This window comes from Amblyraja radiata, chromosome 3 (genome assembly GCF_010909765.2).
Source record: "Amblyraja radiata isolate CabotCenter1 chromosome 3, sAmbRad1.1.pri, whole genome shotgun sequence".
NCBI classification, from domain to species: domain Eukaryota; kingdom Metazoa; phylum Chordata; class Chondrichthyes; order Rajiformes; family Rajidae; genus Amblyraja; species Amblyraja radiata.
Window position 1 is genome coordinate 90,807,575 of NC_045958.1, and position 26,076 is coordinate 90,833,650.

A 26,076-nucleotide genomic window follows, 5' to 3' on the forward strand; every position below is an offset into this window, starting at 1 on the left:
CTTGGACTTTATTCCTTGGAGCGCTGGAGGGTGAGGGGTGATCTTATAGAAGTGTACAAGATCATGAGAGGAATAGATTGGGTAAATGCACAGTGTGTAGGAAGGAACTGCAGATGCTGGTTTAAACAGAAAATAATTGCAAAATGCTGGAGTAATTCAGCGGGACAGGCCATATCTCTGGAGAAAAGGAATAGGTGACATTTTGGGTTCAGGCCCTTCTTCAGACTGAAGATGAATACACAGAATATGTTGCCCAGAGTAGGGGAATCAACAACTAGACATAGGTTTCAGGTGAGGGGGAGAGATTTAATAGGATTCTATTTTTTACCCAGGGTAGGGGGATCAAAAACTGGAGGACATTGGTTTATGGTGAGAAGGGTAAGATTATGGAATGAGCTGCCACAGGAGGTAGTTGAGGCCAGCACAATTACAACATTTAAAGGACATTTGGATAAGCACATGGATAGGAGTGGTTTGTAGGAATATGGACCAAAGGCAGGCAAATTGGACTGGCATGGACAAGTTGGGCTGAAGGGCCTGTTTCCCTGCTGTCTGCTACTATGACTACTGCCTATGGCTACTGTATGCCGAACATGATGCCAAATTAAACTAACCGCTTCAACTGCATGTGATCTGTATCCCTCCATACCTTGCATATTCATGTACTATCTAAAAGCCTCTTTAATACCACTAGCATATCTGTCTCCACCACGGCACATGCAGATCCAATGCAGAAGTGACGCCCATGCATTCATCTCAGTCCGGAAGAGTACTGCCCACTGTTAGAGATCTTCCTGTATCAGGTCAATGGAAGGCTTGTTTATGATGTAGCTTATAACACAATAGTATGAAGAGTGAATTCTCCAATTTAGGTGTCCTCTACCACCAGCTCCATTCCCTTTGTCCCCTCCCCCCCCCCCCCCCCCCCCCCCCAACACTCACACTGTCTTACTTTTGCCCCCTCCACTCCTTCGACCATGCACTGGTTTCTTCCCCCCCTCCCCCCCCAAACCTTTTCCACCAAAAGTCCGCTAACTAGCCCCATGTTTCACATCCATCCTGGGATCACACATGCTCCTATCAGGCAGCATCTGTGGAAGGAATGGATAGGTGACGTTCCAGGTCAGGTCTGAAGAAGGCTCCTGAATCGCTGTCTGTCCATTCTATCCATCGATGCTGCCCGACCCGCTGAGTTAAGACAGCACTTTGTGTTTTACGTACTCAACTAGATTGTTGTGAACTAGTGTGGAGTGGGACAAAGTCAAACCATCTGGCACAGGTGAAAATGTTCCCCAAAAGTGAACATGAACAGAATCATCACCAGTTTTTGTTACCTAAAAGTATTAATGGGTATGTGGCAAAAGATAGATATTTGGAATTAAACTATGGTCTGTGAGAAGCATATAAATTTATGAGAGGTATTGACAGCGTAGAAAGTCAGAGCTTTTCTTCTAGGATGGAAATAGCAAATACTAAGCACTTGCAGCACCGAAAACCCGGGTTGGATCCCGACTATGGGTGCTGTCTGAAGGGAGTTTGTACCTTCTCCCTGTAACCATATGGGTTTTCCCCGAGATCTTCGGTTTCCTCCCACTCCAAAGGCGTACAGGCATGTAGATTAATTGGCTTGGTACAAGTGTAAATTGTTCCTAGTGTGCATAGGATGGTGTTAACGTGCGGGGATCGCTGGTGGATATGAAGTCGGTGGGCCGAAGGGACTGTTTCCATGCTATATCTCTAAACTAATAAACTAGAAGGCAAAGCTTGAAGATGAAATGAGCAAACTTTAAAGGAGATGTATTGGATACATTTTTACACAGAGGGTAGTGAGTACCTGGAACATGTTACCGGGGGTGGTGGTGGAGGCTAATATGATTGTGGCATTTAAGAGACTTTTGGATAGGCATACTGATATGTAGGGAATGGAGGGATGTGGATTACGTGCAGGCACAGGAGAGTTGGTCTTGGCATCATGTCCTGTACTGACATTATGGGTCGAAGAGCCTGTTCTTGTTCTGTGCTGTACTTTAGTTTTTAGAGATACAGCATCGAAATAGGCCCTTCGGCACACTGGGTCTGTGCCAACCAGTGGTCACCCCATATGCAAACACTAATTTAACATTTTACTGAAACCAATTAACCTACAAACCTGCACGTCTTTGAAGGTGTGGGAATAATTTGGAGCACCTGGGGTAAACCCATGTGGTCACAGGGATGAAAGTACAAACTCCATGCAGACAGCACCCGTCGTCAGGATCAAACCCAGGTCTCTGGCGCTGTAACGCAGCAACTCTAAATCCTGGCCAAAATAGAGCCAGAATAAAGCCAAAATAAAGCAGAGGATTCATGCATTCACAAGGCCCTTTGGTTAATTCTGTATAAGATGCCACAGGCTGCTAGCTGGTGCCAGAAAGTCCAGGTCCTAGATCAGGACCTTAGATAAGGGAGGTCTAAGTATCTTTGTAATTGTTAGTATGTAGGAGAATCTTGCATAGGACCTCCAAGGTATTGTAAATGCATGAGTTTGATTGGAGCCAAGGAATTGTAAATAATGTAAATAATGTTGTAAGACAGTTACCCTGCTGTTTGTTAATTGGCCAAAGTCTTAAGCCCTGGCAAAATTGTTTTGTGTTCCAGGGTAAATGTTGCATTATTCAGTTGACTAGCTTCCTTCCAGAAGCTTCTGTAAGAAAAAATGTTTAAGACCCTCTGTAATTGTGTTGGGGAACTGTCAATAATGTATTGATGTAATTGATATGTATGATTGGATTGTAAGGGGACCACCCCTATGTAGTTCGGCCTCTCAAGGTTCGTGGACCTTAGTTGGTCCAGTGCTTGAGTCAGTGTTTTACTGAACTAGACTAGGGGGTAAACTTTAGGAGCGTATTTTCAACTCTACCGCTGCATCACCGTGCAGCCCCCGATTCCACTGTTCTATCTCACTGAACAGTGGAAGAGGCTTTGTGGAACTAAATAGCCTTGTTTCCTACGCTGCTTGTCATGATTCCCCAGTTGAGGACATCCGTTGTGCCAAGAAGTAAAAGATGAAGCTTTATAAAAAGTTCACGTCTCAATCGTTAAAAAGCGGCAGCCAAGAAAGTAAACATACAACATGTATTATAAATCACATTGTCACTCCCAGCTAATTAAGATTCAGTGTGGGCGTTCTGAGATGACCTCTCTGGTTGCTGGAGGTAGGGCCATGAACAGCTGGTTTCACAGCTGCGTGCTACACGCATTTCCACCAAATTGACTGTCAACCGCAGAGTTGCAGTATATTTTTATTTTAACAATTCACACTGCCACTGTCATCTGCACTCGCCTTTCAAAGATCAGACATTGGTAAGCAAACTGGGAAATGTACTACTCTTCTAAACATGGTTTGATTCAGCTCCGATATAGCTGTTTAGTTTAGTTTGCGTCTAAGCCGCATCTACACCCAGGCTGAGGTGTTCCAGACCAGGGCATCGGAGATGTCCTCATTCTTTAGAGAACGGGGATTCCACTCTTCTATTGTAGATGAGGCTCTCACCTGGGTCTCCTCTGCATCCCGCAGCTCCGCTCTTACTCCCCATCCCCCTACTCGTAACAAGGACAGAGTTCCCCCTGTCCTCACCTTATACCCTGTCAGCCGTCGCATACATCATATAATCCACCGACATTTTCGCCACCTCCAACGGGATCCCACCCGATAACACAGATTTATAAAATGATGAGAGACATAGGGCAGACATTACGAACCTTTTTCTCAGAATGGAAATGTCAACGTCTGGAGGGCTTAGCTTTAAGGTCAGAGGGGGAAAGTTTAAAGGTGTGCGGGGTAAGTTGTTTTTTATAGAGTATGGCTGCCCAGAACGTGCTGCCAGAGGAGGTGGTGAAAAGCAGCAACTATGGTGGTGTTTAAGAGCCGTATGGATAGGCACATGGATATGCAAGCAGATTAGATTATTTTATCCTGGTATCATGCTCGCACAGGCATTATGGGCCAAAGGGCCTGTTCTTGTGCTGTACTTTCTCTGTTCTGCTTCCTAGAGCAATCTCCAACTGCGTGGAGCCCCGCTTGTAACACAGGTCTTGGCCTAGTTTCTCTGTTACTCATTAGTAGGGACTCAAGAGTGAAAAATCAAAGAATCATCAAGGCCAAAAGAAACTAAATAGTTTAGTTTATTGGTGATTATCATACGTATCAGGATACAACAAATCGCATGTTCAATTGAAGCTCAGAGAGTATACAGTATACATTGGCACAGCTGGTAGAGCTGCTACCTCACTGCACCAGAGACCAGGTTCGATCCTGACCTTGGGTACTGCCTATGGGGAGATTGCATTTTCTCTCTGTGACTGCATGGGTTTCCTCCCACATCCGAAAGACGTGTGGATTTGTAGGTTAATTGGTCACTTTTGGTAGTTGGAGTGGTTGTGAAAGTTGGATAACGTGGAACTAGTGTGAATGTGTGATTGATGGTAGATGTCGCCTCAATGGGCCGAAGGTCATGTTTCCGCAGTGTATCGATCAATGCAATTTGATTCAACTAGACTGCCAGCTCATTTCTGAATCTATTCCTTTTATATTAGTCCCCTCTGAGAGAGGGGCGGCACAGTGGTGCAGCAGCAGAGTTGCTGCCTTACAGTGCCAGAGACCCAGGTGCGATCCTGACTATGGGTGCTGTCTGGACGGAGTTTGCACGTTCTCTCTGTGACCGCATGGGATTTTCTCTGGCTGCTCCGGTTTCCTCACGCATTCCAAAGACGTGCAGGTTTGTAGGTTAATTGGTTTCTGTAAAATATACCGTAGTGTGTAGGATAGAAGTAGTACACGTGATCGATGGTCGGCGTGAACTTGGTGGGAAGGAGAGCCTGTTTCCAGGCACTATCTCTAAACTAAATTAAACTAAAGATGGCAATTTGCAACAGTGCAGAGCTCCTTCAGTAAGTGGTAGCACAGTGGTGCAGCGGTAGACTTGCTGCCTTAAAGCCCTGTCCCACGGTACGAGTCCATTCCAAGAGCTCTCCCGAGTGTGAAAAAAAACAAACTCGTGGTAAGCACGGAGAATGAACGTAGCGGGTACGTCGGAGCTCGGGGACGTCTCTTAGCGCTAACGGCAGGTACTCGGGATGACTTGCTAACGGCAGGTAAGCACGGGAAGACTCGTGAGGATTTTTCAACATGTTGAAAAATGTCCACGAGAGCCCCAAGTACCGACGAGTGGCCATTACTGTAAATCTCCGAGTTCGAATCAGGGCAAACTCGGGAGAACTCTTGGAATGACCTCGTACCGTGGGACAGGGGTTTTACAGCGCTAGAGACCCAGGTTTGATCCTGGCTACGGGAACTTTCTGTACAGAGTTAGCACGTTCTCCCTGTGACCGCGTGAGCTTGCTTTGCTGGTGTTGGAAGAGGGTGCACTATCCATTTTCCTGCTCCATCCCTGAACTTAACCGTCCAAAGAATACACAGCCTTGAATTCACTGAAAGACTAAACATCCAACACAATCAGAGGTAGAAAATGACAAAGCATTTTGTGTAAGGAATTCTCTCCTTTAGTTTAGTTTACTTTAGAGAAACAGTCTGGAAACAGGGGTCTTAGTTCATCAAGTCTATATCGACCAGCGATCACTAATACACTCATTCTATCCTACACACTGGGAACAATTTACAGTAGCCAATTAACCTACTGTTTCTGACCTGAAACATCACCTAGTCATTTTCTCCAGAGATGCTGCCTGACCCATTGAGTTACTCCAGCATTTTGTGTTTATCTCCAATTAACCTACAAACCTGCAAGTGTGGTTTGTGGGATGAAATCGGAGCACCCGGGGAAATCCCACACGGTTACAGGGAGAATGTACAAACTCGGTACAGATAGCACCCGTAGTCAAGATCAAATCTGGGTCTCTGCCGCTGTAAGGCAGGTTCTCTACCGCTGCACCATTGTGCCACACTCCTCACCCCTTCTTTCGGGCAGTACACACAACTTAAATTATTTTGTCACAACCTCCCTCCTTACAGATGTGGAGATATCTTCAAGGTAACTTTGAATGAAAGCAAGTAATCTGCTAATGAACAGACTATCATCGTCTGCTCTGTACAAAACACATACGTAACAAGCCCAGATTGGAAGAGTTGACAGTGGTGTAACAAATCAACCAGAAAAATCAGCTTTTAATAAAAACCTGGAATGGACACATGCGCAACACCGAAGGATGAAAGGGTGTGAATGCGTGAGACAGGATGCATTTACTATCGAAGATAGACACACAATGCTGGAGTAACTCAGCGGAACAGGCAGCAGTTCTGGACCCGTTCCTTCTATCCAGAGATGTCCCATTGAGTTACTCCAGCATTTTGTGTCTATCTTCGGTGTAAACCAGCATCTGCAGTTCCTTCTTATACATTTACTATCGATTCTGCATCACTGCAAAGTTCACATTCTAATTCTGCTAAGGCTACAGAGTGCATAAAAACCCAGGAGCGTCTGATGTCTCTCAAGAGGAGGTTGTCTATAAATTGAACCATGGAAAGAAGTTAACCAGAGCAGATAAAGTCAAAGAGGGCAATTTGAGAAAAGTTTTCGTTTTTTAGGTTTGGTTTTAGAGATACAGTGTGGAAACAGGCCCCTCGACCCACCGAGTCTGTGCCGACCAGTGATCCCCATACACTGGCACTGTCCTACACACTATGGACAATTTACAATTTTACCATGCCAATTAACCTTCAAACCTGTGTACCTTTGGAGTGTGGGAGGAAACAAGAGATCCTGGAGAAAACCCACAGGGGTCATGGGTCGAATGTACAAACTCCGTACAGACAGCACATGGTTTCCGAACCCAGGTCTCTGGCGCTGTATGGTAGCAACTCTACCGCTGCATCACCTTGAGGCCGTGCTGCGCCACCGTGCCAACATTGCCAGTGTTTACAATTGCGCAAGAATGTTGTGACTGGAATGAATGAAGGTTTATTTCTCTGTGGTTGACCGATTACTAGCAAGGCCACATGAGGTCAGCATTGGTGCCATAAGCACATAACAAGGCTGGCATATACCCTGTAAATTTACATCTTGTGTTCCCCAGGTGTGAGGATTATTTGCTTCCCCTCCAGTTCTCAGCATGGCTGATGAGGCCTATTGTATGAGTGCATTTCACAGCTTCATGTCTGCTGGTAGCACTTACCAGCCACGGAAGTGGGTTTTAAAGGAGCCCAATATATGAAGCGTGAAGTTTGATAGGCCGCCAATTTGTGCTCAGCAAGATCCCGCCAGCAAAACTGGTGCAGTGGCACAGCTGGTAGAACTGCTGATACACAGCGCCGGAGAACCCTGGTTCGAGTCTGATCTCAGGTGCTGTCTGTTTGTTTGTGGACTTGGAATGTCTCCCTGTGATCGCCTGAGTTTACTCCGGGTGCTTTGGTTTCCTCCCACTTCCCAAAGACGTTCAGGTTTGTAGATTAATTCGAGTCTGTAACAGCAACGCCCCAGTGTATAGGGAGTGGATGCGAAAGTTGGATAACTTTGAAAACTTATGTGAAGAGTAATCGCTGGTCGGAGTGGGCTAAAGGGCCTGGTCTCATTATGTATCTCTAAATGAACTAAATTAAACACAGTAATAATGATCAGATCATAATTCTAATGGTGTTGATCAGGAAAATGAATACCATTCAAGGGACCAGGATGAACTTAGTTTAGTTTAGAGATACAGAGTAGAAACAGGCCCTAATGCCCCTGTCCCACTTAGGAAACCTGAACGGAAACCTGTGGAGACTTTGTGCCCCACCCAAGCTTTCCGTGCGGTTCCCGGAGGTTCCCGGAGGTTTTTGTCAGTCTCCCTACCTGCTTCCACTACCTGCAACCTCCGGCAACCACCTACAATCTCCGGGAACCGTACAGAAACCTTGGGTGGGGCGCAAAGTCTCCAGAGGTTTCCGTTCAGGTTTCCTAAGTGGGACGGGCTTAGGTTCACCGATTCTACGTTGACCAGTGATCACCGTATGCTCGTTCTATCCTACACACACACAGACAATTTTTATGAAGCCAATTAACCTACAAACCTGCACAGCTTCGGATTATTGGAGGAATCCGGAGGAAACCCACCGGAGGAAAGTCACAGAGAGAACGTACAAACTCTGTACAAGCAGCACCCTTAGCTAGGATCGAACCCAGGTCTCTGGCGCTGTAAGACAGCAAACTCTACCGCTGCGCTTCCGTGTCATACCTGCTTGAGAGGAACTTGGATCTTGGTCCAACATCTTTCAGCTCCTCTGACCCCCTCAGTATCCCACGAGGTGGGTCTGCCTGGATTATGGGCTCAACTGTCTTGGTCAGAGGGAAAGAGTTCCTTTCAAACCGGCTCTCCCACTGAACTGATTAAAGGGCAGTTTGCAAATACATGTACAGCTGAGATGGTGGACAAGCAATAAACAATCCTGTAGATTCTGCATATCTGAGATAAAAATGCTGGAGATGCCGAGCAGTCCAGGCAGCAGCATCTGTGGGGAGAGAACTAGATTCTTTGGTTAAACCAGGTACATTTCCTGTTTATCTCTCCACGGATGTAGATAGAAGAAACTCCAGATTCTGGTTTACAAAAAAAGACCCAAAATGCTGGATTAAGTCAGCAGCTCAGGCAGCACATCTGGAGAACATGAATAGGTGATATTTCGGGTCGGGACCCTTCTTCAGACAGTAGTAATTCTGGGTCAGGCATCATCTCTGGAGAAACGGAATAGGTGACATTTTGGTTCAGAACCCTTCTTCAGTCTGGGTTGGTTTCCTTCGGGTGCTTTGGTTTCCTCCCACACTCCAAAGACGTATAGTGTTTGTAGTTTAATTGGCTTCTGTAAAATTGTAAATTGCCCTCAATGTCATATGTCATAAGGAATAGGAGTAGAATTAGGCCATTCAGACCATCATGTCTACTCTGCCATTCAATCATGGCTGATGTATCTCTCCATCCTAACCCCATTCCCCTGCCTTCTCCTCATATCCACAGTGTGCAGGATAGTGCTAGTATACGGGGTGATCGCAGTGGGCCGAAGGGCCTGTTTTTGTGCTGTAGGTCGAAAGTCTCAATCTGGTTGAAAGCGAGATGTAAAAACAATATAATTAAATGGGATGATCTGTTGATGTTTTCCAGGGGTTCCCATTCATCCCAAATGTAGACCGTTCCTACGGCTGGCCGGACGGATTGAAGAGGATAGACTGGCACAACTATCAGAGCATTCAGGAGGATCTCATGCGCTCAGGTATGGACTACAAGAACTATAAATTTCACAGGTCAATTACTAAAGAAAATAAGGAGAGAAGCATGTTTTGAGTTCCCTCTCTCATTTTTAAAGATGAGCTAACGTCCATTTCAAATCCAAGGAAATTCTCCCTGGTCACCTATTTTAATATATTTACATGCTGCAGACATTTCTAGCAAAGCAAGACTTTACTTCCCATTTCTACTTACTCTTAGAGAGAGCTTTGGTCAGCCACTGCAGTAGTTCATGTCATAGGAGCAGAATTAGACCATTCGGTCTATCAAGTCTACTCCACCATTCAATCATGGCTGATCTATCTCTCCCCCCAATCAAGAATTTGTCAATCTCCGTGTTAAAAATACCCAACCACTTGGCCTCTACAGCCGTCTGTGACAATTAATTCCACAGATTCACCACCCTCTGCCTAAAGAAATTTCTCCTCGTCTCCTTTCTAAATGTACGTTCTTTTATTCTGAGGCTATGATCTTAGTCCTAGACTCTCCCACCAGTGGAAACATCCTCTCCACATCCACTCTATGTAGGCCTTTCACTATTCAGCAAGTTTCAATCATTACTCCTTCTAAACTCCAGGAAGTACATGCCCAGTGGCGTCAAACGCTCATCATAGGTTAACCCGATCATTCTCGTAAACCTCCTCTGGACCCTCTCCAACGCCAGCATATCCATCTTCAGATTTGGGGCCCAAAGAATCAACTTCATTTGTGTGGGCCTGACTCGCTGGTGGTGGAGAGCAACATGGGATGGCAGATTTCCCTCCCAAATGAAATGGAGTTCTTGTAACAATCAATTTGGTTCATGGAGTCATATGGTGCAGGAGCAGACCCCTTGCCCACTGAGTATATGCCTTTAAGCTATTCTGGAGATTGCACTACCATTGACTATTGTCTTCCAGTTAAACAAAACTTGCTCAATCGTGGTAGGAGCAGAACTGGGCCATTCGGCCCATCGAGTCTACACCTCCATTCTGTCATGGTTGGTCTATCTTTCATTATCTATCCCATTCTTCTGCCTTCTCCCCAGACCCTTGTCACTAATTAAGAATCAATCAATCTCCACATTAGCTCAATAGCTGAAGGACAGGGAACTCATGTCCTGCCATCATCAAACTCTCAAAAGACACAAAGTGCTGGAGTAACTCAGCGGGTCAGGCAACATCTCTGGAGAACATAGATGGGTGACGTTTTGGGGGTCAGGGCCTTCTTTAGACTTATCTTTGTTTTCCTATTTGCCAGGCTATAAATAAATTGGGAACCTGATCCAAGGAGAGGTCCAGCTAGCATGGGATTGGAGAAAAGGATTCCCAATCTAATGCTGGGGAATCCCAGTGTGACTGGACATTGTATTTGAATCCACATGTAGTCCAGTTTCAAAGAGATATACAGGACAGAAACAGGTCTTTCGACCCATCTCATCCATGCCAACCAAGGTGACTTCCTCATCTAATTCGTCAGACTGGCCCACTGAGTTACTCCAGCACTTCGAGTCCTTTAGTGTAAACCAACATCTGCATTTCCTTGAGTCTATGTCTGTCTCCATTACATTTTTCCTGTAACTTGTTTTAGAGTCAAACAGCGTGGAAACAGGCCCTTTGGCCCAACTTGCCCATGCTGACCAACATGCCCCATCTACACGAGTCCCACCGGCCTGCATTTGCCCCATATCCTTCTAAACCTGTCCTATCCATGTACCTGTCTAAGTGTTTCTTAAGCATTCCGATAGTACCTGCCTCATTTACCTCTCCCGGCAGCTCGTTCCATACACCCATCACCCTTTGTGTAAAATGTCATCCCTGAGGTTCCTATTAAATCTTTCCCTCTTCACCTTAAAACGTGGCCCTCTGGTTCTTGATTCCCCTCTTCTGGGCGTTTAACCAGCCTATTCCTCTCATGATTTTGCACACATGTTTACATATTCTGTTGTGCTGCTTCAAGTAAGAATTTCATTGTTCTATCTGGGACATATGGCAATAAAACACTCTTGACTCTGTAAGATCACCCTTCATCCTCCTGTGCGATCCAAGGATACACATACACTCCACATACTAGTGGCAATTTTACAGTGCTCAATTAATCTTTCTTTGGTGCACGGGGAGGAAACCCACACAGTCACAGTAAGAATGTGTATAATCAGTAAAAGAGGTTAGGATTGAAGTTGTGAGGTAGCTGTGCTATTTTGTGGTCGTTCTCGCATGCTCACTATTATTGACACCAGATCCGAGGGGATACAGGGGCAGGAGCAAGCCTCTAGACCCCTCAAGCCTACCCTGCCATTCACCTGAATGGCTACCACATAATGAGAGGCCAAGATAGAGTGGATGTGGAGAGGATATTTCTAATAATGGGAGAGTCTAGAACCAGAGGGCACAGCATCAGAATAAAAAGACATGCCTTTAGAATGGAGATGAGGAAGAGTTGCGTTGTGGTGGTAGAATGTGGTGAATCTGTGGAATACATTGCCACGGACGGCTGTTGGGGCAAAGGTACTGAGTATTTTTAAAGTGTAGATTGATAGGTTCCCGATAAATAAGTGTGTCAAAGGCTACAGGATGAAAGCAGGGAAATGGAGTTGAGAGGGAAAAATAGATCAGCCAAGATTATATGACAAAGTAGACTCGATGGGCAAATGGCCTAATTCTCCTCCTATGTCTTATGGTCTTATCGTCTTTTGATTATGGCTGATCTATGCTGGTCTCAATTATTCTATTGTGTCAGTTCCCCTTAACACTCAATTCCTCGATCTTTCAAAATCTTTGTCCATTTCCAATTTATTCAGTAAAACAAAACAAAATGCTGGTGGAACTCAGTGGGTCAGGCAGTCACAGATGCTACCTGACCTGCTGAGTTCCTCCAGCACTTTATCGGTGGGCGGCGCGACCGATGTTGCAGCGGCCTCTGCAGTCTGTCTGTGTTTTTTTTATTTTTTTGTCCCGTTGAGGGTATAGTTTGTAGTGGGCTTTTAAATGTGTATGTGTGGGGGGTGGGGGGTGGGTGGGGGAAACTTTTAAATCTCTTCCCTGCACGGGGACACGACCTTTTCTCTGTCGGGTCTCCGTTATCATTGGGGCCTAGCACCGTGGAGTGGCCTCCAACAGGAACGACCTGGAGGCTCAAGTCACGGAGCTGCGGACTTACCATCGTGGAGCTGGCCAGCTTCGGAGCATGGAGAGCTGTGGTGGCGCGCTGCTGCGACCCGACTCCGGTGGATGGTGACACCAGGAGTTCGCGGGTCCCCGGTGGGAGACTGCTTTGCGGAGCACCAGCAACGGCGACTTCTCCCGCTCGAATTGCGGGGTTGAGAGTGACCTGGAGCGGGGCCTTACATCGCCCGGCGTGGCTGTAAATGGCCGCGGACTTGCTAGCGCCCGCCGGGGGCTCCAACATAAAGACCCGGAGCAGGGCCTTACATCGCCAAGCGTGGCTGTAAATGGCCGCGGACTTGCTAGCGCCCGCCGGGGGCTTTGACTCTGACATCGGGAGAAGAATGGAGAGCAGGGGAGAGACAAGACTTTGCCTTCCATCACAGTGAGGAGGAGATTCACTGTGATGGGTGTTTGTGTAAATTGTGTTGGTGTGTGTCTTGGTTCTTTTCTTGTATGACTGCAGAAACCAAATTTCGTTTGAACCTCATGTGAGGTTCAAATGACAAATAAATGGTATTGTATTGTATTGTATTATTGTATATTTCGCTCCAGAGTCCAGCATCTGCAGCTCCTGTGTCTACATCTTACGCATACGTAATTACCCAGCCTACAGCACCCTTCGGGGCCCAAGAGTTGCAGAGATTCACTGCTGTCTGAGAGAAGAATCCCTCCTCATTTCCACAACTTTAAAAAAAATTCAAGAACATTGTGTTTACTTCCACAGCAAGTTGATTTGACAGGTAGGCAGAGCTGGCATTTTCCAATGGATCGTTGTACACTATAGTTAGATAGTGTCGGTTGAAGGGTCAGGTTGCTCCAAGCAACAGAGAATTTCCTCTTGTTCTTCCAAGCCCTGATGTTTTATTTCTAATACCTAGAGGGAGGAAATACAAACCTTTGATTTAACCATGTCCGTAACTAATATGGCACCTCCAACATTATAATTCTTCATTCTGTAACTATATCAACGCAAGATATGATATAGAACAAGTAGTTTAGGACTGTGCAGAGGTAGAGATGCTGCCTTATAGCGCCAGAGACCTGGGTTTGATCCTGACGATGAACACTGTCTGTACGGAGTTTGCACGTTCTCCCTGTGACTGTGTGGTTTTTTCCCAGGTGTTCCGGTTTCCTCCCACATTCCAAAGACGTACAGGCTTGTAGGTTAATTGGCTTTGGAAAAAATTGTAAATTGTCCCTAGTGTGTGAGGCAGTACTTGTGTACATGGTGATCACTGGTTGCCGCAGAGTTGATGGGTCAAACGGCCTGTTTCCATGCTGTTTCTCTAAAGTTCACACAACATAGAAGATAGAAAACTACAGCAAAAGGAACAGTCCCTCACCCCACAATGTCTGTGCTGAAAATGATGCCAACGTAATCTCATCTGTCTGTACATGATCCATATCCCTCTATGCCCTGCAATTCCATGTGCCTATCTAAAAGCCTCTTCAATGCCACAAAGGGGTCTCGATTCGAATTGTCACCTATTCCTTCTCTCAGGAGCTATGACCTGCTGAGATATTCCAGCATTTTATGTCTATCTTCGGTATAAATCAGCATCTGCAGCTCCATCCTACACATAATTTGGGTCTTACATCAATCAATACATGAATTGGAGTAAATAATATACCTTTTCCTTGGATCTGACTTTTTTATTCATCAGTAGGACATTACCAGTGCTGGAAAGATTAACATTTATTGCACATCCCTATATGTCGTTAATGAGCTTCTTAAGTCATTGTAATCCTTCTGGTGAAGGTTCTTCCATGATGTTGTTGGGGAGGGTTCCAGGACTCAGATCCAATATCACTGAAGGACTAGCGATGGTGTGCTAATTGGAGGCAACTGCAGGTGATGGTGTTTGTGTGCATCTGCTAACCTTGTTTTGGTTTATATGGAATTAATCCCAAATAAGCCGACACAAGTAATTATAGATGGACACAAAATGCTGGAGTAACTCAGCGGGTCAGGGAGCATCTCTGGAGAAAAGGAAGAGGTGAAATTTTGGGTTATCAGACTGAGAGACCGGGAGGGGACACTGGAGGTATGGGAAGGTTCAGAACAAAACAGAGCCTTCCTCGATAACTTAGGATACCTATCCGATAAAGTAACATTAGCACATTAGCAAATTTGCAGATGACACAAAGCTGGGTGGCAGTGAGAAATGTGAGGAGGATGCTATGAGAATGCAGGGTGACTTGGACAGGTTGGGGGAGTGGGCAGATGCATGGAAAATGAAGTTTAATGCAGATAAATGTGAGGTTATCCAGTTTGGTAGCAAAAACAGGAAGGCAGATTGCTATCTAAATGGCGTCAAGTTGGGAAAAGAGGAAGTACAATGGGATCTGGGGGTCCTTGTACATCAGTCTATGAAAGTAAGCATGCAGGTACAGCAGGCAGTGAAGAAAGCGAATGGCATGTTGGCCTTTATAACAAGAGGAATCGAATATAGGAGCAAATAGGTCCTTCTGCAGTTGTACAGAGCCCTAGTGAGACCACACCTGGAGTATTGTGTGCAGTTTTGGTCCCCTAATTTGAGGACGGACATTCTTGCTATTGAGGGAGTGCAGCGTAGGTTTACAAGGTTAATTCCCGGGATGGCGGGACTGTCATATGCTGAGAGAATGGAGCAGCTGGGCTTGTATACTCTGGAATTTAGAAGGATGAGATGGTAACTCATTGAAACATATAAGATTGTTAAGGTTTTGGACATGCTAGAGGCAGGAAACATGTTCCCGATGTTGGGGGAGTCCAGAACCAGGGGCCACAGTTTAAGAATAATGAGTAAGCCATTTAGAACGGAGACAAGGAAACACTTTTTCTCACACAGAGTGGTGAGTCTGTGGAATTCCCTGCCTCAGAGGGTGGTGGAGGCGGGTTCTCTGGATGCCTTCAAGAGATAGCTAGATAGGGCTCTTAAAAATAGCGGAGTCAGGGGATATGGGGAGAAGGCAGGAACGGGGTACTGATTGGGGATGATCAGCCATGATCTCATTGAATAGCGGTGCTGGTTCGAAGGGCAGATTGGCCTACTCCTGCACCTATTGTCTATTGTCTATAAATGGGATGGTCCGAACCTTTGAAAGGGTGGGAGAGAGAGGTTGCTATTGGAGGCTGGTGACATAGAAACATAGAAAATAGGTGCAGGAGTAGGCCATTCGGCCCTTCGAGCCTGCACCGCCATTCAATATGATCATGGCTGATCATCCAACTCAGTATCCTGTACCTGCCTTCTCTCCATACCACCTGATACCTTTAGCCACAAGGGCCACATCTAACTCACTCTTAAACATAGTCAATGAACTGGCCTCAACTACCTTCTGTGGAAGAGAATTCCAGAGATTCACCACTCTCTGTGTGAAAAATATTTTTCTCATCTCGGTCCTAAAAGATTTCCCCCTTATCCTTAAACTGTGACCCCTTGTTGTGGACTTCCCCAACATCCGGAACAATCTTCCTGCATCTAGCCTGTCCAACCCCTTAAGAATTTTGTAAGTTTCTATAAGACCCCTCCTCAATCTTCTAAATTCTAGCGAGTACAAGCCGAGTCGTTCCTGTCTTTCTTCATATGAAAGTCCTGACATCCCAGGAATCAGTCTGGTGAACCTTCTCTGTACTCCCTCTATGGCAAGACCAAAGGTTTCCTTGAGAATCTTGCTGCTAATCATCACTTTACAGCATATCCCCTGAAAGATACGAGAGATTCACAGAACACTAGACCAAGTGCAGACCCGTTGTGTCTGCTCCCCCAACGCAGCCGTTCCCTACCCGTAGCCCCCACGGGAGACGTGGTCCTTCAACTCAAGCGGCTCAGGAATCAGCAGTGCAGGTGTTTTTAAATGGCGTCTTTGAGGCGAGATGCGGGCGCCAGCAGCCGTTATGGTCGCTGGCCAGCAGGAGGCGACAAAATGAGTGAGTGGGGGGGGGGGGAGAAGGATTTTATTAAAAATGTGTACATAAACATGACGAAATTTAAAGAGGAGTGGTAACTTGGATTGAAAAGTGAAATCTCTACCGAAATGGAAAAAATCAGGGGGTTTGTGGGTCGGGTGTTGGTGTAGCAACGAATCAAAGGCTGGCAGCCACAAGTCAGAAACATACACAGCCACACAGCCAGCCACACACAGAGTTTTAAATATAGATAGATAGGACAGAGAACCTAGAATTTACAAACCCGCAAGTCTTTGGATTTGGATTTTGGATTTGGATTCAATTTATTGTCATTGTCTTCAATTAAGAGACAACAAAATGCTATTTTCCTTACAGTCTTATACAAATTAAAAAAAAACACAAACACAGAACACAGTAGTCCACAACACTAACATCCCCACAGCGGCACCAAAATTCCCCACTGTGAGGGAAGGAACCAAAGTCCAGTCATCCGTGGGAGGAATCCGGAGCACCCAGAGGAAACCCACGTGGTCTCAGGGAGAATGTGCAAACTACCCACACAGACAGCATCCGCAGTCAGGATCGAACCTGGGTCTCAGGTGCTTTAAGGTGGCATGTCCACCGCTGCGCCACCGTGCCGCCCTCAACGGGTTGCAATTCACCTTGAACTTAGTTAACCCTTTAGCGATTGTCCTTGTCCTCTTGCGCCCCCCACAGGAGGCTAGTGGCGGTGCAGCGCTTAAGTACAGAGTGCAGTGCAGGTGATTTTGCGATAAATCTGACAAGCCGATGTCTGCTGTAATTATCTGTTGGGATCACAGTCTCCAGCCAACTTTACATGTTAACTGAGAATCGCAGCCTTTCAAACACTCACTGTGATTATTAACTACCCTAGCTACGCACCATGCAGAACTGGTCGGGTCATGACAAATGGTAGAACATGACAATAGCAGATAATGCAAGCGCATTCACAGCTTCATGCACCTCTAATTTTCAGACAAACCATTAACATGCCTGAGGATGTGACAGCTTCACTGATTATGTTATTTATCTGGAGATCTGGCACCGTAAGAACATCAGAAATAGAAGCAGCTTGTTCATCCCCTCATTTCTTGTCCATTGTTCAATTTATACCTCCTCACACGACTTCACCCAGGGATCCTGGTGACCTGGTGGGTCGACGGGACTGTTTCTGTGCTGTTTCTCTAAACTAAAATGCTGGAGTATCTCAGCAGGTTTGGCTGTATCTCTGGAGAAAATGACCAGGTGATGTTTCAGGTTGGAAACAGTAGGTTAATTGGCTATTGTAAATTGTTCCCAGCGTGTAGGATAGAACTAGTGTAAGGGTGATCGCTGGTCGACACGGACTCTGGAAAAGGAATAGGTGATGCATCGGGTTGAAATCCTTCTTTGGACTGAAAGACAGAAAAGGCCAGAATAAAACATGTTGTGGCGGTAGGCAGTGGATCAAGGCCGCTTGGTAGACTGGATTTAATGCATTCGATAATTAGCCTCTCAAAACATTTCATGATGGTGGATGTCAGGGCCACAGGATGGTAGTCGCTTAGGCATGAGGTCTTGCCTTTCTTCTGCACCGGGATGATGGTGGTGGTCTTGAGGAAACATCCATCCGTCCGTTCCCTCCACAAATGCTGCCTGACCCGCTGAGTTCTTCCTGCATTTTGTGTGATTTTCCTGTTTTTGATATCACTTCTCAATTTTCTGTTCTCATTTGGCTCCGTCTGCTTAATGTTCCCTCGTATGATCTACACGCCTTCTCAATAATATGTCTGGTGTATTGTTCTGCACTGTGTTGATGGTAATGATATCCTTCCTTAGGTAGGGGAGCCAGAGCTGTACATTCTACTCCAGATGGGAGCTCACCAGGACCTTTTATAATTGGAATCAGATGATTCTCGGCTTGTCATCAAATCCAATAATGTCCAACTGGCAATAAACCTTACAGTTGCTTGGGGGGGTTGCTGTACATAAGGACAACCAGGTCCTTCTAAACAGCAATGCCTTTCAACACCTTTCCAAGAGTATGATAAACCTTTTAACCTTTCACAAACCATCAGTCAAGAATAACCATCTGGGATGAGTTACTTTAAAGTGTGGTTTAGGACTGAGACACGTGGAACTGCTGATGTTGGAATCTTGAGTAAAAATCCAAGGCAGCATAGTGGTGCAATGGTAGAGTTGCTGCCTTACTGCGCCAGAGACCCGGTTTAAATCCTGACTACGGGTGCTGTCATTACGGAGTTTGTGCATTCTCCCTGAGACCGAGTGGGTTTTTCTCCTGGTGCTCCGGTTTCATCCCACACTCCAAAGACGTGCAGGTTTGTAGGTTAATTGACTTGATAAAATTGTCCTAGTGTGTACGATAGAACAAGTGTTCTGGTGATCACCTGTCGGCTCGGTGGGCTGAAGAGCCCTGTTTCCACATTGTATCTCTAAAGAAAGTGCTGGAGGAACTCAGCGAGTCAGGCAGCATCTGTGTAGGGAATGGACAGATTAAATGTTGTGTTGGGGACCGTCTTCAGACTGATAGTAGTCGAGGGCAGAGAGCTGGAATAAAGAGGTGGGAGCAGGACTTCAATATCTCCTGATTTGTTTATTGATATATTTAAATGGGAGTCGTATCTTAAATTTTAATATGTCAAATTGAATCGAATGTTAACTTGTCCATTCCATCCTGTCATACATAAACTGTCCCATCAGAGTACAATGAGCAGGTCCCAGATACAGATGCAATAAGGCAACATGCCGAACAGTGACTGATCATTTAATCTGACAATACATATGCCATTTTCACATGCAAGTCACAATCAGCCCTTGAGAATGAATTCACTCTAAATGTCTTCAAACTTTGGATCATGAATAAACATGTAAATATTGGCATAACTGTACCGAATGTCAGGGTTCATGAATATGGAGGTTAGGTTTGGTTATCTTTGTTATTGTCATGTGAACCAAGGTAGAGTGAAAAGCTTTCAAGTACAAATGGCAGAGCAAAAGGAGAGATCCAGAGTGCAGAATATAGTTCGAAGATAGACACAAAAAGATCCATGCCGACCAAATTTTACTCGTGGAAAATTTTTCAATATGCTGAAATTTTTTCCGCGACCTTGCTAAGGCCACGAGTAGTGGGGAACCTCCCTTGAACATGAAGGAGAGTTCCAGCCATCTCATACAACCTCCTAGAACCTCGTGTCGACTATGCTGCGAGTTTGAGTCCAGGGCAAACTCTTCTAAACTCGCAGCTTAGGTAGCTCACGTGGGACAGCCCATTAAGAGTGAAGTGGAGAGTGATAACGCGACTTATTGCAAATGAGAAAAGGATTCTAATATAAAGCACTGAAAAGCAGTACCACCCATTTTTTGTAATCCGGATTTTAAAACCTGGTGAAATCTCCACTTTCCGTGAGACAGTGGGGGTGGGACTGATGATCGAAGGCGCCGATTGGACGAGAGAGACGTCGGTCAGCAGGCAGTGGGGGCGGGACATGATGATTCAGCACAATGATTTGAGGAGGGAGGTGTCAGTCAGAGGCGGAAGTAGGGGGGTGGGACTGAGGATCGAGCATGGTGATTGGAGGAGGGGGACGTCCTGGTGGAGCAAAGATCATATAGCGGAGCTTGAATTGCATGCCCTGGTCATAGGTCACAAGCGAAAAACACTCTCGGCAGCCCTGGACACAGACCTGCGCCTCATCCACAGCCAGGATCGATCCCGGGTCTCCGGCGCTACAATCGCTGCCGAACCGCCACTGGACCATCCCCGTACCCACCCGAGTGCCCCCCACACCTGGGGTTGGCCAGAGACATCAGGAGTCGGGAGCGGTGCTCCCAGGCCCACAGCCAGCGCAGAGAAGCAGCACTAAATCCAGCTCAACTCTGCCTGTCCCGCCAGGTTAACCTACAGCCCTGCCTGGACTTACGGGAACGACGGCCCAGGTTTACAGCCAGCGCAGAGAAGCAGCGCTAGCTCCACGGCTCTGGACTGGACCCGTCAGACCAGGCAGGGCTGTAGGTTAACCCGGCGAGACAGGCAGAGTTGAGCTGCATTTAGCGCTGGATTGAGCTGAAATTACCGTTCACAGAGCCCACGGCTGAAGCCTCCGAAGCCTCGCGTGTGTGTGTGAGTGTGCACGCATGCGCATGCGGCTGCCAAGATATTGTGTCCCCTGTCCCCCGGTCACCCCCCCATATTTTGATAATGATTTCTGTACCTGAAACCTTCTAAGAATTAACCACCTTCTAGTGGATGTGGGTTTACATGCTGATCAGACTAGTTAAGGACAATAGATTCCTGTTCCCTAATGGGCAGTTGTGAACCAGATGGGTTTTTATGACAATCCAGTAATTTCACGGTCACTCTCAGTCCTTCCATTTTCTTTCCTAACTGTTTTTATTAATCAATTGAATTTAATGTTCCCATCTGCGGTGCTGTGTTTTATGGAGGTGTCCCCAGATGATTTGCCTTGGGTCCTAGATTTCCAAACACAGAAAATGAGGACGGCGCAGTGGTAGAGGTGCTGCCTCACAGCGCCAGAGGCCCCGGTTCGATCCTGACTATGGATGTGGTCTGTGCAGAGTTTGTACATTCTCCCTGTGACAGAATGGTTTTTTTCTGGGTTTCCTCTCAGTAAAAAAATTGTAAATCATCCCTCGTGTTTATTAAAGGTAGTGTACGGGGTGATTGCTGGTCGGTGCGGGAGGGCCTGTTTCCATGCTGTATCTCTAAAGTCTAAAGTGAAAATGGCCACCACATCACAGCAATTGTTTTCTTTGCAAACATTACTGTTCTGACTGAAGACTTCTGACTCCCGGATGAGGTTACCTGAAATTGGGGAAGACACAATGGGGCCGCCAGTAGACCAATTGTCTCGCTAGCTCAGTGACTTGGGGGTCTAACCCGATCTACAAGGCTGTGTCATTGGAATTTGCACATCTACCCTGTGAATGTGTGGATTTCCTCAGGATGCTCTGGGTTTGTCCAGCATCCCAAGGATTTGCAGGTTTGTTGATCCATTGGCCATTGTAAATTGCCTCTACTGTGCAGCTGAGTGGTAGAATTTGGGACGGATCGATGGGAATGTGAATGAATGAATGAATAAGTTTATTGGCCACGTATATTCACATACAACAAATTTGCTTTGGTGCTCCGCCCGCAAGGGACAACATGACATAGAGTGGCAGTTAGGAATGACACATAAAACATTTAAATTGGAAAATAAAGTGGGATTAGTGTAGATCATGGGTGCGTGATGTGTGCTTAACTCACAATACACACTGCACATTAATTTAGATTTAGTATAGTTTTAGATAACAGAGCTGGTCGGGGGGGGTGGCAGAGGAACAACTCCAGGACTGTTTGGAGTCTGTAGACTGGCCAATGTTCAAGGACTCGGCAACGGACCTGAACGAATACGCCACAGTCGTTACAGTCTTCATAAAGAAATGTGTGGAGGACTGCATCCCTACAAAAACCTTCCGAGTGTTTCCCAATCAGAAACCTTGGATGAACTTTGAGATCTGCATTTTTCTGAAGACCAGACACCGGACATTCATGTCCGATGATACAGTGGTCTACAAGAAGTCCAGATACGACCTTGGTAAGGCCATCAAAAAGGCCAAAAGGGACTTCTGCTCCAAACTGGAGGATGAGACGGATGTTCGGCAGCTGTGGCGGGGCCTGAATGCAATAATTTCCTACAAGGCGAAATCAGGAGGCAGCTCGAATGTCGGCGAAACATCACTCCCTGATGAGCTCAATGCGTTTTACGCATACTTTGATAGGGAGAATACTGATGAGCCTTCCCAAGTCCCCATTTGCTGTGATGGTATTTCAGTCACAGTCAGAGGCCGACGTCAGGAAATCCTTCAGAGGGGTGAACCCTCGAAAAGCGCCTGGACCTGATGGTATACCCGGTCGTGTTCTAAAAACCTGTGCGGACCAACTAGCTGGAGTTTTCACAGACATTTTCAACCTCTCACTTCTGAGGTCTGAGGTTCCCACCTGCTTTAAAAGGGCATCAATTATACCGGTGCCCAGGAAGAGTAAGGTGACCTGCCTCAATGACTATCGACCAGTGGCACTAATGTCGGTGGTGATGAAGTGCTTTGAGAGGTTGATCATGGCTCAAATCAACTCCTACCTCGACAAAGACCTGGACCCATGGCAGTTCGCTTACCGCCACAACAGATCAACGGTGGATGCGATCTCGCTGGCCCTCCACTCCGCTATGGACCACGGACAACAAAAACCCATATGTCAGGCTGTTATTCATCGATTACAGCGGCTTTTAATACAATCAACCCCTCCAAGCTGGTTACCAAACTCGCAGAACTGGGCCTCTGCGCATCCCTCTGCAATTGGATCCTCGACTTCCTCATTCACAGACCACAGTCTGTTCGTATTGGTGGAAATGTGTCAGCCTCGATAACCATCTGCACGGTAACACCTCAAGGCTGCGTGCTCAGCCCCCTGCTGTACTCACTCTATACTCATGACTGCGTAGCCGGTCATAGTGCGAGCTCCATCATCAAGTTCGCCGACGACACCACTGTTGTGGGATGTATAACTGATGGGGATTAGTCGGAGTATAGAAGAGAGATCGAGCGACTGTCCATATGGTGCCAGCACAATAACCTGGCCTTCAACACCAGCAAAACCAAGGAACTGATTGTGGACTTTGGAAGGGGTAGGATGAGGGCCCACATATTTATCAACGGGTCGATGGTTGAAAGGGTCAAGAGCTTCAAATTACTGGGCGTGCATATCTCTGAAGATCTTTCCTGGTCCGAAAACACTGATGCAATTATTAAGAAAGCACATCAGTGCCTTACTTCCTGAGAAGATTACGGAGAGTTGGTTTGTCAAGGAGGACTCTCTCTAACTTCTCCAAGTGCACAATAGAGAGCATGCTGACTGGTTGCATCCTGGCTTGGTTCGGCAACTTGAGCGCCCTGGAGCGGAAAAGACCACAGAAAGTAGTAAGCACTGCCCAGTCCATCATTGGCTCTGACCTCCATTCCATCGAGGGGATCTATCGCAGTCGCGGCCTCAAAAAGGCTGGCAGTATCATTAAGGACCCACACCATCCTGGCCACACACTCATCTCCCGGCTACCTTCAGGTAGAAGGTACAGGAGCCTGAAGACTGCAACAACCAGGTTCAGGAATAGCTACTTCCCCACAGCCATCAGGCTATTAAACTCGGCTTGGACAAAACTCTGAACATTAATAGCCCATTATCTGTTTACTTGCGCTTTATCAGTTTATTTATTCATGTGTGTATATATTTATATAATGGTAAATGGACACACTGATCTGTTCTGTAGTCATGCCTACTATGTTCTGTTGTGCTGGAGCAAAGCAAGAATTTCATTGTCCTATCAGGGACACATGACAATAAACTCTCTTGAATCTTGAATCTAGTTTAGTTTATTGCCACATGCAGTGTATTGTGCAGTGCAGTTTATTGTACAGTGAAAATCTTTTGTTGCGTGCTAACCAGTCAGTGGAAAGACTATACATGATTACAATCGAGCCATCCTCCGCGTACAGATACAAGATAAAGGGAATAACGTGTTTAACGTTTAGTGCAAGATAAAGTCCAGTAAAGTCCGATCAAAGAAAGGTAGATAGTAGTTCAGAACCGCTCTCTAGTTCTTAGTAGGATGGTTCAGTCGCCTGATAACAGCTGGGAAGAAACTGTCCCTGAATCTGGAGGTGTGCGTTTTCACACTTCTGTACCTCTTGCCTGATGGGAGAGGGGAGAAGAGGGGGTGACCGAGATGAAACCCTGTCCTTGATTATGCTGGTGGCCTTGCCGAGGCAACGTGAGGTGTAAATGGAGTCAATGGGAGGGTGGTTGGTTTGTGTGATGGTCTGGGCTTCATTCATAATTCTCTGCAATCTCTTGTGGTCTTGGATGGAGCTGCTCCCCAACCATGAACCCAGATAAAATGCTTTAGTTGGCACTTCTGGAGAAGTTGCTGAGAGCTGTTGGGGATATGCCAAACTTCCTGAAGTAGAGGCATTGATGTGCTTTCTTGGCCATTGCTTCAACATGGGTGGTCCTGTACAATACGGGTGCCCAATTAGGGCCAATTTTATAGAAGCCAATTAACGTACAAAGCAACATGTCTTTGAGATGCGGGGGTAAACTGGAGCACCCGGAAAAAAAACCTATATGGGCACAGAGAGAACGTGCAAACTCCACACAGATAGCACCTGAGGTTGAGATCAAACCCAGGTCTCTGTGGCAGTGAGGCAACAGCTCTACCAGCTGTGCCACTGTGCCGCCTGGTCACCACACATGCCGTTATACCTTCTGAGTATCTCTAGCACCCTCTATGTTTAATCCAGGGAAAAGTCTATTCCTTTTCTTTGAAGTTGTTGCATTGAATTGGTTACATCTACCTGAGAGGGAAAAGAGTATCTGCCTAACGTCCATGTTTTGTGCAGTCAGAGTTTGATGGGAGACTTGATAGAAGTAAATAAAATCATGAGAGGGTTAGATAGGGTAGACAGAGGACACTTTCTCCCAGGGTGGAAGTGTCCAACACTAGAGGGCACAGCTATAAGGTGAGTGGGGGAAAGTTCAATGGAGATGTGCTGGGCAAGTTTTTTTACACAGAGAGTGATGGGGGCCTGGAACGCATTGCCAGGGGTGGTGGTGGAGGCAGATACGAAAGTGGCGTTTAAGTGGCTTTTGGACAGGCACATGGAAGAGCAAGGAATAGAGCGACATGGATCACGTACAACGATTCAATAATTCAATTCAATGATGCGATGATGATGATTCAATGATACTTTATTGTCACATGTACCTAGGCTCAGTGAAATGCTTTGTTTTGCATTCAACCCGGTAAAATCCTTTCGCAGATTTTACCCAGGCAGTACAGAACTGTCGCCACATTTTGGCACCGACAAAATTACAAAAGTCCACCGGCAGATGAGATAAGTTTAACTTGGCATCATGTCCGGTATAAACATTGTGGGCTGAATAATAATAATAATAATAATAATAATAATAAATTTTATTTATGGGCGCCTTTCAAGAGTCTCAAGGACACCTTACAAAAATTTAGCACGTAGAGGAGAAACATGTAAGCGGAATGAAATAAATAATAGAGACATGACTAGTACACAAATTAAAGACAGAATTCAATTCAAAACACAATATGAGGCAATTCAAGCACAGATGAAAAGGGAGGGGGGCGTGGGGCTAAGGATAGGCAGAGGTGAAGAGATGGGTCTTGAGGCGGGACTGGAAGATGGTGAGGGACACGGAATTGCGGATCAGTTGGGGGAGGGAGTTCCAGAGCCTGGGAGCTGCCCTGGAGAAGGCTCTGTCCCCAAAACTGCGGAGGTTAGATTTGTGGATGGAGAGGAGACCGGCTGATGTGGATCTGAGGGACCGTGAGGGTTGGTAGGGGGAGAGGAGGTCAGTGAGATATGGGGGGGGGGGCAGATGGTGGAGGGCTTTGTAGGTGAGGACCAGGATTTTGTAGGTGATCCGGTGGGAGATGGGAAGCCAGTGAAGTTGTTTGAGGACTGGAGTGATGTGATGCCAGGATTTGGTGTGGGTGATGAGTCGGGCGGCTGTGTTCTGGACCAGTTGGAGTCGGTTGATGTAGGTGGAGCTGATGCCAAGGAGAAGTGAGTTGCAGTAGTCCAGTCGGGAGGAGATGAAGGCATGGATGAGTCTTTCAGCAGCGGGAGGTGTGAGAGAGGGTCTGATTTTGGCGATGTTGCGGAGGTGAAAGAAGGAGG

General features: G+C 46.3%; 1 protein-coding gene across 1 annotated transcript in view; it reads left to right on the plus strand.

Annotated features, from left to right (window-relative positions):
• galntl6 (polypeptide N-acetylgalactosaminyltransferase like 6) overlaps window positions 1–26,076 on the plus strand; it is an 821,073-nt gene that overhangs the window by 287,620 nt on the left and 507,377 nt on the right. Inside the window, exon 2 of the mRNA XM_033018312.1 lies at window positions 9,130–9,238. Coding sequence (XP_032874203.1) covers window positions 9,130–9,238 — 109 coding nt within the window. The remainder of the gene's footprint in view (window positions 1–9,129; window positions 9,239–26,076) is intronic.